The 18,302-nt window shown below is 43.7% G+C and overlaps 1 protein-coding gene across 2 annotated transcripts in view; it reads right to left on the reverse strand.

The window, feature by feature from the left end:
- LOC149169604 (NAC domain-containing protein 18-like) overlaps positions 1 to 18,302 on the reverse strand; it is a 51,996-nt gene that overhangs the window by 26,613 nt on the left and 7,081 nt on the right. Inside the window, exon 3 of one of the 2 annotated variants that reach the window (XM_089428744.1) lies at positions 15,459 to 15,901. The exons of the other annotated variant lie outside the window; for it this stretch is intronic. Coding sequence (XP_089284870.1) covers positions 15,485 to 15,901 — 417 coding nt within the window. The 3' untranslated portion in view covers positions 15,459 to 15,484. Of the gene's footprint in view, positions 1 to 15,458; positions 15,902 to 18,302 lie in introns of those variants that run through there. 2 annotated transcript variants of the gene reach the window in all.

Genomic DNA, 18,302 nt, shown 5'->3' on the forward strand with positions numbered 1-18,302 from the left:
ATCTGGTCAATTTTAAGTATTTGGACAGCCGTGTGGTTGGGTGTAATGGCAGCTCCCTCGGGACCACATTACAGTCAGTAAAAGCAATTGTGGCAACCTCCGTTAGAAGGGTCAAGCTGCTGATTAATCTTTACATCCTAACATAATGCTTAAACAGTAAGGAGAATATGGATAACCTACGGTATAGTTTAACTCATTTGGACAGCCGTGTGGTTGGGTGTCATTTAAAGCTCCCCTCGGACCACATAATATTTCAACATCGTATTTTGTGGCTACCTCAGTTTGGAAGGGTCAAGCCGATTTGAACCATGACATTCTAACATCTGGGTTACCTCATAAAATTGGATTCTATGTTGCTATAGATCAAATTTTAATCTTCTACTCAGCAATAGGTCAAATTATAAGGCCATGTACGCTCCAACTGTCTTCTACTCCAATAACCTAATTAAGGAGGCACCCCTTGCTCAAACTGTCTTCTACTCCAATAACCTAATTAAGGAGGCACCCCTTGCTCCAACTGTATACTTCCAGTAACCTAATTAAGGAGGCACCCCTTGCTCCAACTGTCTACTTCCCAGTAACCTAATTAAGGAGGCACCCCTTGCTCCAACTGCACCGAACTCCAACTACCGAAGGTAGCTAGAATCAGGAAGGCTCTAGAATGGCCTAATTATATCGTATTTTCAACAAAAGGTATAATCTACCTATATTGAAATAAATCTCCATCTCCGTCCTCCGTCTCATCTCCGTCCTCCGTACAGGATTTATCCCTTACCGGATAAAGGGATAGGGGAGTGCGCGCTACACCATACCATAAATAATAGAAGTAGGATGCGGATCCAAGTACGAGCATTCGCCTGTTTCGACACATCGATCGGTCTGATTCCGTTCATGGGCTCCACTCACTCCCATGATCGTCGATGATAAAACCACTTCTGTAAGATAAATACAATACTTATAGGGGGCCAGGCTACCTGGTGTCTAAGAACTTGAAGCCGCGAGACAGTGGATCGTTCTGAGCCAACTCTCTATTTAACCTGGCACCTGAAGCGAATATAGTGGATAGGTAAAGCCTCCTACGAGTCCATTTCATTCCGGGCCTACACGCGAGTAACGGGGCTGTTCCATTTCAGAATCCTCGATGAGAGAGTGCTTTCACGCCTCAAAGTGCACACAGCAGGAGGCCCCTAGGGGAGCACCCTAGATATCGTCCCTGGGTATGCCCCTGGACCAATCATCAGTGAGATCAAACAGCCACAAGGCTGCCCCGTTAGATGATAATGGAGTAGAATCCATTCTATCTTCATTGATACACATTCCGCGGATGGTGTGCTTACTTCACCGTTAGTCAGTGAGGGAACTCAAGCCCACCATGAAACGCAGAACCACGGGGAAACAACGTTGAACCACTTTATTTCCAAAGTGTTTTTCCAATGAACCTTTCTGTTGGGGGCTGAGACTTTACCACGGTCAAGTCGCGGGCGGGGGCGCATAAATAAGGTCTGACACTTACTTCAGTGGGCTCGCTTCGCTAGGTCCCACTATGAACTATTCGATCAGTGATTTCGTCGATCAAATCCATTGTAAGATAGCCTTGCTGGCTGTGAGAGTAGGTAGGGAGGTTATAGCAAGCAGGTAAGTTATAGCAAGCAGGTAGGTAAGTGATAGCAATGCAAGCTCCCAGGTGTCTTAGCAAGGCAGGATGCATGCATGCTTGGTGTATCGGGTGGGGTTGGTCTGCTTTAGCTCTTCGGTCCAGTCCAGCCAGGGTTGGTCTGCTGAGTTTCGTAGGGTGTAAACGCGGGTTTCTTTACAACGCGGACTGCGGTCACTATCTCCAGCGAGCTCTACGCTCCAGCAGTCACTATCTCGCCCTATGCTCCTCCAGTGGTAACTCTCTTTCTATCTCCAGCGCACTCCAGCAAGTTCCGTTCTTTCACGTTAGCGCTCCAGACTTATATTTCGCGTTAGCAGTGCAGACTTCCCGGGCACGATTGCATGCAGGTTTTAGTAAGCATGATGGGTAGGGGCTACGGACTTCTGCACAACATTCAGGGTTTAGTGAGCATGATGGGGATAGTAGGATATGCACCTCCCACCACCATTCTTGGCTGGCTGTTCTAGTCGGCAGGGAAAACAACAATGCTGGCTGTGAGAGTAGGTAGGGAACTTAATCAAAGTGAAAGGGTAGTTCATTCAAGCATTTCCTATCTATTCGCCCACCCAGAACCTCAAAGTGGGAAGGGCCACAGATATTGCTGCTCTGCGAAGGCAGAATGACATATCTCGTATGGCACTGACCGGCGGCTATCGATGATCTCCCGACAATGACTGTTCCCGCCCAGTCAAGTAACCAAGCTGAGAAGTCCAACCGATGGTGAGGGATTTATTGCTCACCTTCCCAAAGAGGTGAGGGACTCGGCCGAGGTTACGAGCGAGAGGAGGGCGTTAAGCCCGTCTCGACCAAAGTAGGTCTTCCTTGCTCGCATTAAGCGGGCATTGTATTTCTAATAATGATTACTTAAGAATAACTACAAGCATTAAGTCTGATAGTCGTCTCCCTTCTTCCTTGCCGAGGGCTGTCTTTATAAGCTTTCTTACTTTCTCCGCTGTTGGATTCGTAAGGTAGGTCTCCCCAGCTTACTCGCTTGCATGCTTATGGATCGGGAGCTCACTCTACCCGCAGGGATAGGGACAATAAGAAAGACTACTAACTCGAGGAAGCTACTGAGCTCAGTGGATCGGTCACTAAAGCTTTCTTACCTACCGGACTACTATCACTTAGAGCTAGCCCTTACTGACTACTATCATGAATTAACTATATGTCTTCCGCAACAAGTTACCCTTTGAAGCTGTCTGTATTTATATATATGCACATAGTATTTAGAACTCTTAAGCTTGCCTGCCTTACCTTACTCTATTGCTATTGCTTTTATTCTTATCCCTTTTCTCGAGCTACTTCGTTCTTTGGTTTCACTAGCTGGACGAGGGGCTTTGGTCTTGCTGCAATAAATTACCCTCGCATTCATCTGGCTGCATTAGCTGAGTAGAGTCCCTCCATTGCTTTGGCTAGTTAATAAATAAAGAAATAATCGTAATAGCTCCCCTGCTCGCTCTCCTGCTTTATTGATAATAACTCCATTGCTTAGGGGGTATGGTTTCTAAAGATGAAGACTTTATAATCAGAGTCACTGCCTGGCTTATCGCTCCCTGGCCTGGCTTAAGTTACGGGGGCAGCTGGGATTGGTTCAGACAACAGCTGCCAATAGGTCTGACTCTCTTCTCTGGTCTCCCTCAGACTAGTTCAGGAATAAAGTATGGATTGCATTGCATACAGGAGGTATGCTTTTCTTCCTTGCTTAGAGCTACTTGCGTACTGGATTTGTGAACAACTAGCGTGAGGTGCTGTGCTGTGGTCGATCGATCCTAGGAACAAAGGCATATTCTACCTATGTGTCTGGCTAGCCCTAAAGCGTGTTGGTATCCCTTGCTCTTGCTTAGGGCATTCTGTATATACATCATTACGGGATAATCAGTACTCTATATAAGTGCTTCTGGCTTCGCCGAACAAGTTCCCCTCACTCTGATAAGCAGCTTGGCTTCATGCTGGTATGCTTGTCTTCCTTGCCTGCTCGCTTCCTTCTTCTAGCAGTCTCCCTTGCTTAAGGAATACAACAGGAGAGCTTGCTCGAATTCATTCAATAAGCCAACGGGACTAATCCAATGGGGAATCAAGGGGAATAATCCACGTGAAATCCATAAACGAGAGATCAACATAGAGATCAACATATTGTGGTGTGGAGATCAGGAAAACCTGCTCAATACAATACCTTTCTCAATTGTCAAAACTTCATTTTGCTTTTTATGGGAAAACCACCACAACATCGGGGCACATAAATGGATTTGATTCTTACTGAACACTATGCCCTTTTTTTCATGTCGTTTACCTAGGGGCAGCAAGATGCTGTCGATTGCTTTGAGGTTGAAGGAAGGGAAGGAGGAAGAGGGGCCACCCCACATAGCCAACAAATTCGGACCAGGCGCCAAGTTCGCTTGGAACTTTCCTGAATCAGACATTCATCGGAGCGTAGTGACACCCACCCACCATGCCCAGTTCGAGACGTGTGAACTGTTCTCGATACACCGTTTGAAGAGTTGATTGCTTGCTTTCTTGCACTTTCGGGGCAACAGACGGAAGCCACACGAGATAGGCGTTGAATAGAGGACAACCTCACCACTGGCCGAGAGGAAGGATAGGGCCACGATACCCCACTAACCTTCACCACTCAATGCTGGTACTTGATGCCAGGAGTCAATGTATTCTCTTAAGGCTTCTTGTCGTGGACTACAGCTTAAGGCATGGGGAAAACTAATCAATATGGATTTGATTATTGAGTAAGAATTCCATTTCATGAGGTTTCTCTAAGCCGGGATGCCGTCATTAAGACATTGTACATGTTTGTCACTATACGACGTTGCATCTCTACGACCGGAGGGGCTCATACGAGGTTACGAGTGTGAGGTTTCACTTTGCCATTTTAAAGAGGTAGGTGATCCTTAGCACCCACCCATATACTAATTAGCATATCCTAATGAGCATATACACTTTTCCACCCTGACCAGCCTCTCCTCTTTAGCCAACCAAGTCCACCAAGGCACCAACAAATAGAGACCAGACACCTCAGGGATAAGGGACTATAGAGCTATTCAGAGAGGGGAGGTTGTTGAGCCAAGTTCCCACCAGCAAATGGAGATAGTGAGGTTCACCCAACCCAACCAAGTAGGCACGGATAGAATACGGAATCTTCTGCTGATGCTGCCATATAGGATAGGCCAGAGGGAGGAGTATAGTCCCCAGTGTGAGAGGCACCCCGATTACCCAACTTATCCATGTAGGTTTTTTCCCACCAAAGTCCCCTTTATTAGTTCAAATACGTGAAAGCCTTTATGTTGGGATATATACAACATATGATACTGCATATATACGTGATACTTGCATCAATGGCTAGAGCTAAAGCTCTCTATCTTATACCTAAGGCAGTCTCTCCTCTATGGGCTAGTAGTAAGGCTTTGTACTAATCCAATCCAATGGGGTATATTACTCCTAAGTTATATCCAATGGGGCATCAACAAGGGGAATAATCCAGATCATAGATGTCATTTTATTCCATTCCATATTTCCAAGAAGTGTACTAGCCATATGGACTTCCATAAGGTCTTAGGCCATACTACTCACTATACTATGTGGACTCCTTCCGGTAGGTCTGAGCAATAAGAGTACTAGCTCTAAAGAAGACTGTAGTAGTCTCTATCCATTCTACTTGCTTTACGTATTGCCTTAGTAAGCTCTCCGTAAGGTACTAGCCATAAGGTAGAGTAGAGAAGTAGTCCCACTTGTAACCTTCCGAAGTGGCATTCACGCTAGTCAGGTAGTGTCTTTCATGCTGTGGTTGTCAGTCTGGGAGGTGGGTGAGGTAGTACCGGTTTGAGGTGCGCCATTCCCCTTACTCCTTCCTTTCTCTACGTGAGAATCGCATCGAGACGTCCTCACCCTGATGGCGGCCCTCACCATATGAATAGTGAGTACCTCCGGACCTTATGGTCGAGCGAGAAATCGATGGCGGCGATGGCGGCCTTATTAGTCGAGCGTTCGTACCTCTCCCATAAGTCGAGTCACTAACGTACCTCACCCTGCCTTCCTTGCACTAGGAAGCGCAAGCCCCTCCGGGACCTTGATGCTTATTGGGCCTCTCAAATAAGTAACTAAAAAAGCGTGCTCCGCATCCTGGGGATTGGGGTGGGTGGGTAAATAGTGCTTTTGGTCGAGCACCTAAAGGGACGGAGTCACTCACTATTCATATGGTGAGGTCCTCTCCTTATCAGTCGAGCCTGCTTACGCATCCTTATCAGTCGAGCCGATGGCGGCCTTATTAGTCGAGCGTGCTACGCACCCTGTCGGTCCTCTCTTTTGGGGGAGGGGCCTACCGGGCCTCGGTGATTGGATTCGAGAGAGCGTAATTACATATATAATATATCTCATGAATGACTGGCAGCCTCTTACTTCTTGGCTTGGTCGGAAATGATATATGTCATGACGTTCTCGCTGGATGAATGAGGGAGATTCCAAGCATTCATTATATATGTAATTATGCATTTCAATTGCCCTACCTTTTGGTTTTGGGTGGGGGCGTTGCTCAATATTCCAAAACCGCCGCCAACGTAAAATGGCCAATCTTTCTAGGGTGAGCAAGCGAACTCTCGACGGAGGCCGCCATCGAAAGATGTTCAAACCGCCCGTAAAATGGCCAATCTCGTAGGAACGTAGTCGCTTGTCCGCATCGGGCAAGGGAGAAAGTCCTAAACCGCCGCCATAGTGAGTACTTCTCCCGTTGGTCGAGCCAGCTTTCGCTTCCTCTCCTCGACCTCGTAACCTCTCCGTTGTCGAGAGTTCGGCAAGCTCACCCTCACCCTACCGGTCCTCTTTCTTAGATCTTAGGGTTTTCGCACGAAACCAAATCGAACCCCTGCCGTGGGAGTTTGTATATTTCTTTCCCATTCAATCCCACGGTCCGTACCCAAATGATTCGCCTCCGCCCTTCCATTTGGTTCGTGCACCCGGTTAAAAAATAAGTTCACCTTAGGCCTCGTTGATATCCGGGAGGACAAGCCTTAGATCCTTTATAAGTCAAGTCTGTTGCTCATCCCCGGGCCTGAAGGGTCCTCTCCCATCCTTATCGGTTATGGGAGACTGTCACATGCAGGAAGGTTGAACCCAGAGTTAGTGGCTTTGGCTTTGGCTGTAACCATAAGGTCGGCGAGGCAATCCCGCCTGGCCTAGAATGGTTCCGCTGTCATAATGAGTGTTGCGGGATGTCGAGCCGCGGCGTAGTTCCGAAGAACGTAGTACCGGAGGAACGGAGCCGACCCATACTCCCTCTGAAAGCCCTCACCATCGGAATAGTGAGTGGCTCCGCCCCTGAATTTGAAGAATCTGAAGAAGAATCAGAATCTGACTCAGAATCCGAATCGGACTCAGAATCAGAATCGGACTCAGAATCAGAATCGGAAGAATCAGAATCGTGCACCCATCGAGGATACGTCCACCCTTACCCTAAATCTGCCATCCTATGGAAAGACTTTTCACTGTATGCCTGTAGGCAGGACGTATCACCACCGGATGATGGGAAGAGGTCTACCAGCGTACCCATGGAAGAGGCGGAATTAGAGCCTAATAATGGAAAACGGATGAAAGTATGCAAGCAAGCGGGTGACACGAGATATATTGAAGTAGGATTGCTCACCCAGTAAGGACAAGGACGAGTAATCCTTAGCATATTGGAGGTGGAGAAAGGCACGGAGATTAGTTAGCCAGCCAGCTAGGACCTATGGGTGTAAGGTTGCACCCCCTCAATAAAAAAAGAAGAAGGATCAAGCTAACAGAGTCGTGCCAATCTCATTCCGTAAGAGAAATCAATAGTTGAACTAATAGAAGTCAAGGGGTTCTACCCACCTTACCACTTGCGATGGCTGTGGACAGGAGCGGTGATGTGAGTGAGAATTGGGTCTGCCCACCAATAAACCTGTCTTTTTTGTTTTTTTCATAAGTAGTGGTAGATTGTTCCCTTTCCTGACCGAGGAGGACGATCCTCCCCAACTGTTTTCTTCAGAGCCCGCTCGGGTTGCCGAAGTCTTCGCGAAAGCCCTTTCCGCGAGAGGGATGATTTATCCTTTTACGGGCTGCTTCCCTCGAGCAGCAGGTTTGGAGTATATCCTCTTATTCCTTTGCGTGCACGGGCTTATCCCGCCGTGCCAACCTTTTGATTGTACGCCATTCGACTTATCCTTATGCGCCCACTGAGGTTGCGGTTTTTATCACCGACATGGTTGTTCGATGCGAGAGCTTTTGGGACTCTCGGTCACCGTGGTCAATGAGTTATGTGAGTAATTCGAGATATTATATATGTAATTATGGTCATGATCGAATTCATGACGATCGCTTTGCCTGAATGAGATAGGTAATTACGCTTTAGCAGATCATGCATATATTATATATGTCATTATGCAATTATGGTTATTTCATTCTAAAATGCTAGATCCATTCTTATTATATGAGATTATTACTTGGACTTCAACCGACTCGAGTCCAACACCTCCAACATCATAGAGAGGGTCCGGCCCATGCAATGCAGCTCGAGGGGGGAGAAAAGGTAGGGGGTAAAGTATCTGCCTCACGCACCTTCTTTCGAATGCCGGCAGCCTTCATATTCATATATTATATATGTCATTACGGTCATGATCGAATTCATGACGATCTCCCTGCCTGAATGAGATAGGTAATTACGCTTTAGCAGATCATGCATATATTATATATGTCATTATGCTATTTTGAGAGATCGAATTGTGAACTTCTTCCATCCGGACCTTCTCTCACTCACATCTCTCTGGTCATGTATGAAATGACATATATAATGATCAGTCATAAATCTCTCTCCTTGCACTAGGAAGCGCAAGACCCTCCGGACCTTCTCTCAATCGACGGGTATCAATCAATAATATCCCAGGTCTCCGGTTGTGTCCGTATTGGACTATTCCGAAAGTCAGGTCAGTGCCACAGGTTCTTCTCAAGCATCAACATCAAAGAGCTCCAATGCCCTTACTTGAATCTAATCTAAGGAGGTCGATGTCCATTCAAAAGGGGAATTGATAGAGTCAGATGAATGCGCAGGGGATTCTTACTAAGACTAGCACCGGATTTTCCACATGCAGTTGCAGAATTAGCACTCTCGGATTCATTCTTCCTAACAACAGGGGATTGATTTGCCCACTACTAGAACGAGGCATCACCTAGGGAGTGAGTAAGCAACAGCTAAGCCGAGATGGATTGATGTAACCAAGCAAAGGGGCCCTTCACTGTGCCTATTTGTCAATCCTAAATAGGGTTGTACATATCATTCATTAGTATTTCTAAATATAGAAATAGGTTCAAGTGCTCCCAAGTCCCAATATATGTCATTACGCTTCAAAACCTCCGCCTCCTCTCCTTATCAGTCGAGCCCCCTAAAGGGTCTTGAAAATGCTATAATAGGACCTTTAGGTGCTCGACCAAAAGCCCCCCCCACCCAATAAGTAAATTGAGGGAAAGATGTGAAAACCTCCGCCAAAGCATATATTCTCTATGTCATTATGCATGAATTATATATGTCATTACGCCATCTCGCCGAGGTGCACATCTCTATCTCTACCTAAACTACCATATGCTCATATATAACTACCACCATTTCACCGGGCTATCAATTAGGTACGTTAGTGACTCGACTGATAAGGATGCGTAAGCAGGCTCGACTGTTAAGGAGAGGACCCTCACCATATGAATAGTGAGTGACTCCGTCGATGGCGGCCTTGACAGTCGAGTGTGCTAACGCACCCTTTAGGGGGCTCGACCATTAGGACCTTTAGGTGCTCGACTGTTAAGGATGCGTAAGCAGGCTCGACTGTTAAGGAGAGGACCCTTTAGGGGGCTCGACTGATAAGGAGAGGAGAGGGAGAGGAGAGGATGCGTAAGCAGGCTCGACTGATAAGGAGAGGACCCTTTAGGGGGCTCGACTGATAAGGAGAGGAGAGGGAGAGGAGAGGATGCATAAGCAGGCTCGACTGATAAGGAGAGGACCCTCACCATATGAATAATGAGTGACCCCTCACCATATGAATAGTGAGTGACTCCGTCCCTATGAAGAAGTAAGGGTCCTCACCCATATGATGAGTGAGCGTTAAAACCCTCTCCTGGACAGTCGAGTGTGCTTACGCACCCTCACCATATGAATAGTGAGTGACTCCGTCGATGGCGGCCTTGACAGTCGAGTGTGCTAACGCACCCTTTAGGGGGCTCGACTGATAAGGACCTTTAGGTACTCGACCCCAAGGGAGAGGATGCGTAAGCAGGCTCGACTGTTAAGGCCGCCATCACCTTTAGGTGCTCGACCATAAGGACCTTTAGGTGCTCGACTGTTAAGGATGCGTAAGCAGGCTCGACCATAGCCCCCCCACCCAATAAGTAAATTGAACCTTTAGGTGCTCGACCATAAGGACCTTTAGGTGCTCGACTGTTAAGGAGAGGGAGAGGAGAGGGAGAGGAGAGGAGAGGAGGGGCAGTCACTTATTGTCTTGGTCGGCATTCATTATATACGTAATTACGTCATTCGAGATATGTCATTCTGCCTTCGCCGAGTAGCAATCTTGTGAAACCACATGCTCATATATAACTAACTACCACCATGCCCAGGTACGTTAGTGACTCGACTGATAAGGACCGGAGGCGCTCGACCATAGGACCTTTAGGTACTCGACCATAAGGGCCATCGAGAGGATGCGGAGGCAGGCTCGACTGTTAAGGATGCGTAAGCAGGCTCGACTGTTAAGGAGAGGACCCTCACCATATGAATAGTGAGTGACTCCGTCGATGGCGGCCTTGACAGTCGAGTGTGCTAACGCACCCTTTAGGGGGCTCGACTGATAAGGATGCGTAAGCAGGCTCGACCATAGGGAGAGGACCTTTAGGTGCTCGACCATAAGGGAGAGGAGAGGAGAGGGCATTTGCGTTTTACGGCTACTTGAAAAGGCCCAAGCACTCCTATCTGCTTTTTCCAGTCCTTCCTTTCCGCCGTTCCGTTGGACCACCCACTCCCCTTCCTTGGTTCTTGGTATATTGGTTCCCGGTCAAAGCCGGTCGTTCGCCGTGAAAGCAAGCAAGATAGGATGAAGACATCCGTCTCGTAAGATGGGTATGAGTATAGTATATGTACTCAGAGGTCACTTCGACTAGGCTGCCCGCTGACTGAGGTAAGCGATCTGTCTTAAAGAAGAAGATTGGCAGGGTGAAGAATGATTGATTCTATTAGCCAAAGGTGTAGAGTAGTCAGATCAAGGGCTTAGCGCCAGAGAAGAAGCTAGCCAAGATTGGTAAGTCTAGAATAGAAGAAAGAGTGCTTATCACTGACTCCACCAACTCCAAGGAAGAAGGGAAGCAAAGCTTAAATAGAAGTAGATGAAGGGAATAAGGAAGTGCCCCCAGAAGGAAAGGGGAGGAAAATGCCACGGGTTTGCAGACAGCGGTCCCTTTTGTACATTTGCTGAGGTGCGAGATGCGCTTCTTTAGTGCCCCAAGAGAAGAGAGGGCTTTAGGACTGAGACTGAATAGGGGGAAGGCTAGGGGAGCTCTACTGAGTTGGAGAGGGTGGGACGTTAGTTCAGGTTCGAAAGGACAAGGACCAGGATTTTCTTTCCAGGTCGATTGAAGAATCTTTCTTCCTCCTTTTTCAATGCAGCCCTTATCTTATAGTCAGTTCATTGAAGAAAGTACTATGAGATTGGGATAGAAGTAAGGGTAAAGGAAATTCTAATGAAAGTGCTGGTGCTATAGTCAGTCATTCCCCTTTGCCCATGCCTTTTAGGAGTGCCCCTGGTGCTAGGAGAAGAAAGCCAGCTAAGCAACTAATCAAGTAAGCTAGTGACTCATTCAGTCCAAGGGGATATTCTATATTAAGAAAGGGTCAGGGAAGTTCAATAAAGTAAGCTAGGTTCTTTCTCCCACGGGGAAGGTTGTCTTTTAAGCCAGTAGTAAGTAAGCCTATGAGCCTTGGAGGAGTAGGGAAGGTGATTCAAACCTAGCCCTGCGCTGACGAATAAGCTCAGTGCCCTCAAACCCTGCGGATAGAGCTAACATAAGTTTCTTACTCCCAAGTGCTAGTTCTGTAGCAAGAGCTAGTCATTCCCACGTGCTATCAAGTAAGGCGAGAAGGTGCCAGAAGTTGCAAAGTAAGCGTAAGTATGCCTTGTAGAAGTAAGGAGGGTTCTTTTGCCACGGGATAAATAGAGGAAGCGCGCTCAGTCCCCAGGATCTTTCATATTCATAAGTCAAGTCAGGTTCTAGAGTCAGCGTTGTAGTCATTCCCTCGTGCTGTATGGGCAAGCAAACCCTGCCTTTGAGTTGTAGGAGTTAGCCTCGTTCCCTACCTACCCTCTTTTCCAGTAGTTAGTAAAACGCTCTCTCAAGTAAGGTAAGGAAGGGGATCCTAAGAGTAAGGATAGGATTGGGATAAACCATCTATCAAGTCAGCCCTACGCTCTAACCAGTGAGTCAGTCAGCCTGCTATCGTACCCCTTTTTCTATCTATACTCTCGTTCGAGTCAGTCATCAGTTTCAGTTCAAAGTTCCCAGGGATGATCGTAAGTAATGGGACAGTAAGCAACCCCTATCTCCCATGCAAGCAAGTAAGCCATAGCTAAAACCCCTGGATAGAGTATGGGAAGAAGAAGCTTTCAAAGGCTAGAGTAAGCAAGGTGATAGTAACCCGCGCGTTAATCTCTTTTGCTAGAGGTTCTGACTTTACTTGAAAAGGAGAATCTAAAGGAACTAAGGAAGAAAGAGAAAGGGACCTAGCGGGAAAGATTCTACAGACCTTACTCCCACTTATACCCAAGGAAGAAGTGTGATCGCCGTCCGCGAACCTCATACCACGATAGCCAACTCCTCTATTGACGAGAACACCGAAATGCAGAAGCGTCCTTATATTCCCGAAAAGAAAGGAAAGCATTTGCTTGTCCCGCGTAGGGCAAGGAAAAGGACAGAGAGAAGGCAAGCTCTAAGCGTTTGATTCCCACTCTCTAGAGGTTCGAGTTGAGTTTACGCTTTTGAGTTCCATCTAGTGAAACAAAGAAGTGAAGAAGATAAGTTCAGAGGGGAAGGAAGAAGGGTTACTTAATCTCTTTTGCTTCTCATTTAGTTGGGGTACCCTATTGAATGCCATAGTATAAGATGTTATCCCCCCTAATCATGAGAAGGAGCAGAAGTTCGTGTAATAAGAGAGCTTAGACGATCTGAGGTTCCCGTCTCTCCGGCTCCATTTCGGTGCACGATTGGAGAGCTCATTGGGCCCGACCGCTTTCTCGCTCTACTATCTTAGACTGCCTTCTGCACATTATCCTAGTTTCAAATCCTTCTGGTGATAGCATGGGATACCGGCAGTGACCTTAGTATGCTTTCTCACTTGGCTATCTCCCGTTAGGATCAGACATAAGGTTCAAGGGAATCGAACCCTTCTCCAGTATCCTATCGCCGGATGCTGATGCTCCCTCTCGCATAAAAGAGATTTCCGTTTCATTATCACATCTCACTTCTTCTCTAAAGCAATTTCACTTGCCAACTCTCAACCCCCAGCACTCCGTCCTGTCTTTGAAGTCTATTGCCTAAACCCTGCGCCAAACAAGAGTCGTGAAATAGAAAGCTTTGTTTTTTCCCTTATTCTCTTTAAACCAACCCTTAAGCCCTTCTTTAAAGCCTAAACAGGACTTCTCCCTATTCTGTTTCGTAGGGAAAGGAAGAAGAGTCAAAACTGAGGCTAAGTACCGGATGAAAGAAGCTCGGCAAAGACTATGACGGAAAGGTTTGGGTATTGGGGTTGGGGGATAAGCCCGAATATGATCGACCAAAAAAGCCAAGGTTCGGAGATTCCTCGCCAAGGTCTGAAGATGCTAAGGGATCTGAAAATGCTATTAAATAGGGAAAGGGGGTAGTTATTCCAGTCTAATAGCATTTATCTATGCCCTTTCCATTGTAAGCTAAGAAAGTAGACATGCCCTACGCGTGGGAAAGAAACCTAATCGCTACAGGTGAGCATTTCCAGCCAGCTATGCTGCAGTTCTGGTGGAAGGTTTTTTCAGTATTGTAGTTCAGAATAGACCTTCTTAGATTATGTACCCGGGGGTGGTAATGATAAATTGGAACACCTACTACGGACGGCTTTGAATAGTAACTAACTATAAGTGTTTGCGGGGTATTCATGCCATAGCGTATCGGTTCGTCTTGCCGGCCTTACGAACCTATTATTCTTTCCCACCGACACTTCTCTTCTGGCTGTATTTCAGGCTTCAAGCCGGGCCTTATAGCCTGGCCCATGCTATGTCAAGTGTAATTAGGTCCTCTCACTAGCTAAACTCTCAAACCGATACGGAAACATCGGATTATTCATGAATGTCATCTATCCCTCTCTCTAAGGCTTCTTTGAGCTAGCAGGGGTATGGATTTCCGAAACCAACCTCTTAGACTAGACGCCCCCAGACGCTCCCACCTGTTGAAATCCGCTTTCAGAACGTAGGCTGGCCTCTTCGCAACAAGGGAAGTAATCTTTTTTTACGTGTTATTATGATCTGCTGACACGGAAAGTAGCTAAACTCATTTGCCCAGACCCGGATGCGTTTTGGGTCTCAAGGAGGCAATTCTCCGCTTTTTATTGGGTCAACTTACATGTGATCGATCGAGCTAGACTTTATGAATGAGTTTGAGTTGGGCTTACGAGCGAATCACCCTTTCACCTATTCTAGAGTAGTACTAAATACCTGGTCTAGAAAGTCTCTCCCCACTGGCCTTCGCTCTATCCTTCGCACCAGCCTCAGACGCTAATGCCACTAGCTAGCAGACAGCGAAAATCGCCTTCTCTCTCCTATCCCCGCTGGCATGTCAATCAGTAACCTTCCCCCTTTTTATAGAAAAGGAGGGCTCCTGTTGTCTGTTCATTCAAATGGGATATGAAACTAACTGACGTTCTATTGATCGAGCTAAAGCTAAAGCGAAAGCGTTGAATTCGTCGATTCGAGATTAGGGATCAATCAAGAAGGATATTGCGGCTTGGACCGACTTTCCTGTGTGCGCTGCTTACTCCTTGTTTGGTCAGTTGGACCCGCGTAAGTCAATATTTCAGTGATCCTACTCACCCCACAGGAATCACGCAATGCGCTTTCTTCCCCACCATCCCTGCCTGCGAGCCTAGGAGCGCTTAGCTTTGATACTGATGGTAGCATAGCGTATTCGCGTAGAAGACACCGAGGCAAGGAAGGGAGGTAAGAGTAGCAGCGACGGGGACAGAGATAACAGCAGTGGCAAAGAGAGTTTTCGTAGACTCTTCCTTATAGTAAACACCTTACCTTGGCGAGTATAAGTGGAAAAGAGCAGTCGTTACGCCGATGAAAGCCAGAACCCTAGATGCAGAGCAGTCGTAAGGGGCGTTGCGTATGCGTGAGGTGCATCTAGCCTTAACCCTTGGGCCAGTTAAGAGAGTCAGTCTTCTTCAGTATCCCATCTGTCTATTAGTCAAAGCGGAATCACAACTGTCTCACGAAAGAAGGGTCTCCAGCAGTGTATTCATGGTCACTCCAAACATAGGATTTTCGGCATATACCATTGAAGAGTCGCTTTTCCTTTCCGCGTGCAGAGGGGATATCTTGAGTTTAGTATTCATCCGCTAGTGGAAGGCGTCGAAGGTTTAGCCTAGCCCAGAATAACCTCTTGGAGTTGGAGGAATAACCGCAGTTAGGTGCCTAGCCTGGAATGCTTGCAAAGTAGCTAGGCCTGTCCTCGTTCTAGTAGTGGGCAAATCAATCCCCTGCTGTTAGGAAGAATGAATCCGAGAGTGCTAATTCTGCATCACAGTTCTCAAAGACTAGGGTTGCTTCCACTCTCTTCCCGACGGATTTTTATGAGACAAAAGTCAAAAATATTTATACGACGACCAGACAATTCCTGTAGGCTTTGCGCAGACCAATTCATTGACGAGTCGCTGCAGCTCTCCGATGAATTTAGCGGTTGGGGAACTACCTGCAGCGAGGATGCGGACTCCGCAGAAGATACGGCTGCGTTGTTGGCATCTGACGTGGCATGGCTCGGTAAGTTCTCCATAGACGGACCCTCGTTCAGAAGCACCCTCGAAAAGGGACCGAATTTTGGCATTGCTTGTCCGGTGTGCTGCACGTTAGTAGCTGACGGCGACGGGACCTCCAGCTGTGAGCACAAAACCATCTGAGGAGAATGATTCAGTTTCTGAAACAATCGGCACAGCACACAATCGTCCAACTGACACAAAGGAGAGAGCAAATTAATTAGCCCCAAAACTTAATTCTGGTTAACATTCTATAAATTTTATTGGAATTACAGGTTTACTTTTAAGGTCACTGAAAATACAGGTTTACTTTTAACGTTGTTTGGTTTTTGGAATGAAAATCTGTTAGATGTTCAAAATCTGTAATCATTTAGCCCTGCAATATTCTGGAAATTTGTCACTTCTGTTTATTAGATTTCCAGTATAAAAAACTATATCCAATTAGATTTCGGAAACAGAATATGTAATGATTTTGAAAAATTTGTCACTTATGTTTAGATTTTCAGAATAAGAAATTATATCCAATTAGATTCCAAAACAGAATATGTAATGATTTTGAGAATTTGTCACTTATGTTTATGTTTATTAGACTTCCAGAGTAAGAAATTATACCCAATTAGATTTCCAAAACAGAATAGGTAATGATTTTGATGAATGTACATTTTGAAATATTCTGTAAATCTGTTACTCAAGTCTTTTTTATAATTTGTAATTTGTCTTGTTACTTGAGGTTTTTTTATAATTTGTTTTTTCCTGTAGTGGAAAACTATTTTATATTTTTAAAATATACTCTAAATACAGATTAAATATAATGTTATTTTAGAAGTCATTTTAAAATAGTTCCACATTTTGAAATATTTTGACAATTTTCACTCATATACTATAAATTCCTAAAATACTCTTTAATGGGATTGCAGATTTAGAAATATTTTGGAAATCTTCATTAATGTTTTGTAATTTCTAAAATTTGAAAAAAATAAGAAGCTTTTTATTATCTTGAAAACAATTATAAAAGAATTTCATTAATGTTCTGTAATTTTTAAAATTTAAAACAAAAATAGAAACCTTTTATCATCTTGAAAACAATTATAAATTAAGAAATAGAATTTTTTTTTTTTTTTTTTTCTTCCGGAAAACAATTATAAATTCACACATCTTCTATTATGGAATTAATTGTTAGTTTGAAGTAATTGCACGTTCTGAAAATCTTGAAAACAATTATAAATTCACACCTTTGATTATGGAATTAATTTTCATTTTGAAGTGATTGCCCATTCTGAAAATCTTGATTTATGTCTTATAGATTTCTAGAATATTGTAGACTATGCAATGACCTAGTGTACATTAATTAAAACACAGCTTTAAAGATAGATTCTGGAATATTTTGGAAATCTTCACTAATGTTCTTAATTTCTAAAATATTTTAAAATTTGAAACAAAAATGAGAGTTTTTTATTGTCCAAAACTAGAAAATCATTATAAATTAAGAAACAAATTAACACACACCTTTGATTATGGAATTGTCATTTTAAAATGATTACATATTCTGAAATATTTTGAAAATGGCTTATGTCCTATAGATTTCTAAAATACTCTAGACTCTGCAAGGGTAATGTAGGCTAAATTAAAAAACAACTTCAAATATCATTTTAATTGAATTGAAGATTCTAAAATATTATGGAAATCTTCATTAATGTTTTATAATTTGTAGAATATTCTAGAATTTGAAACAAAAATGAAAAGCTTTTTATTGTCGTGAAAACAATTGTAAATTAAGAAATACAAATTTTTATTTATTTATTTATTTATCTTTTAAATTAAGAAACAAACCTTCCATTAAAAAAACTCAATTTCAAAATAAATCTAAATAAATTTGTAAATTATATTTTAAAAATCAGAAAAATAATATGATATTTTAAAAATCATAAAAATAATATGAAATTACAAAAAATATACACTACAAACTCTATCATATCATGATAGATACACTCAATCCTATTATAAAAAAAAAGTATTTATCTTTACACCTTATTATATCATCATCTTTAAAAAAAAATTATCTAATCCAAACACGATTACCAAAAAAAACTCTACACACTACCAAAAATTCAGAAAGATAATATGAAATTACAAAAACTATACACTACAAGCTCTATCATATCATGATAGATACACTCAATCCTATTATAAAAAAAAGTATTTATCTTTACACCTTATTATATCATCATCTTTAAAAAAAAATATCTAAGCCAAACATGATTACCAATATAAAAACCAAATATTTACATTAATTTAAAGCATAATTATAACTAGACTATTTACTATGTAAAAACAAACATAATTACTAATATAAAAAAAAAAATTTACATAATTTAAATTATAAAAACAAACATGATTACTAATATAAAAACAAATTTTTATATAATTTAAATCATAATTATACAATTATACATCTTATAAATAATATTTATTTAGTTTAAATAATATTTATTTAATTTAAATCATAATTATATAGTTAAATCATAACTATATAATTATACATCTCATAAGACTAAATTAAATATCAGGGAAGAGAAGGCTTTATAATTTGAAGCA

This window comes from Pinus tabuliformis, chromosome 4_2 (assembly GCF_031772625.1).
Source record: "Pinus tabuliformis cultivar Carrire ecotype Pingquan chromosome 4_2, CPIR1, whole genome shotgun sequence".
Taxonomy (NCBI): domain Eukaryota; kingdom Viridiplantae; phylum Streptophyta; class Pinopsida; order Pinales; family Pinaceae; genus Pinus; species Pinus tabuliformis.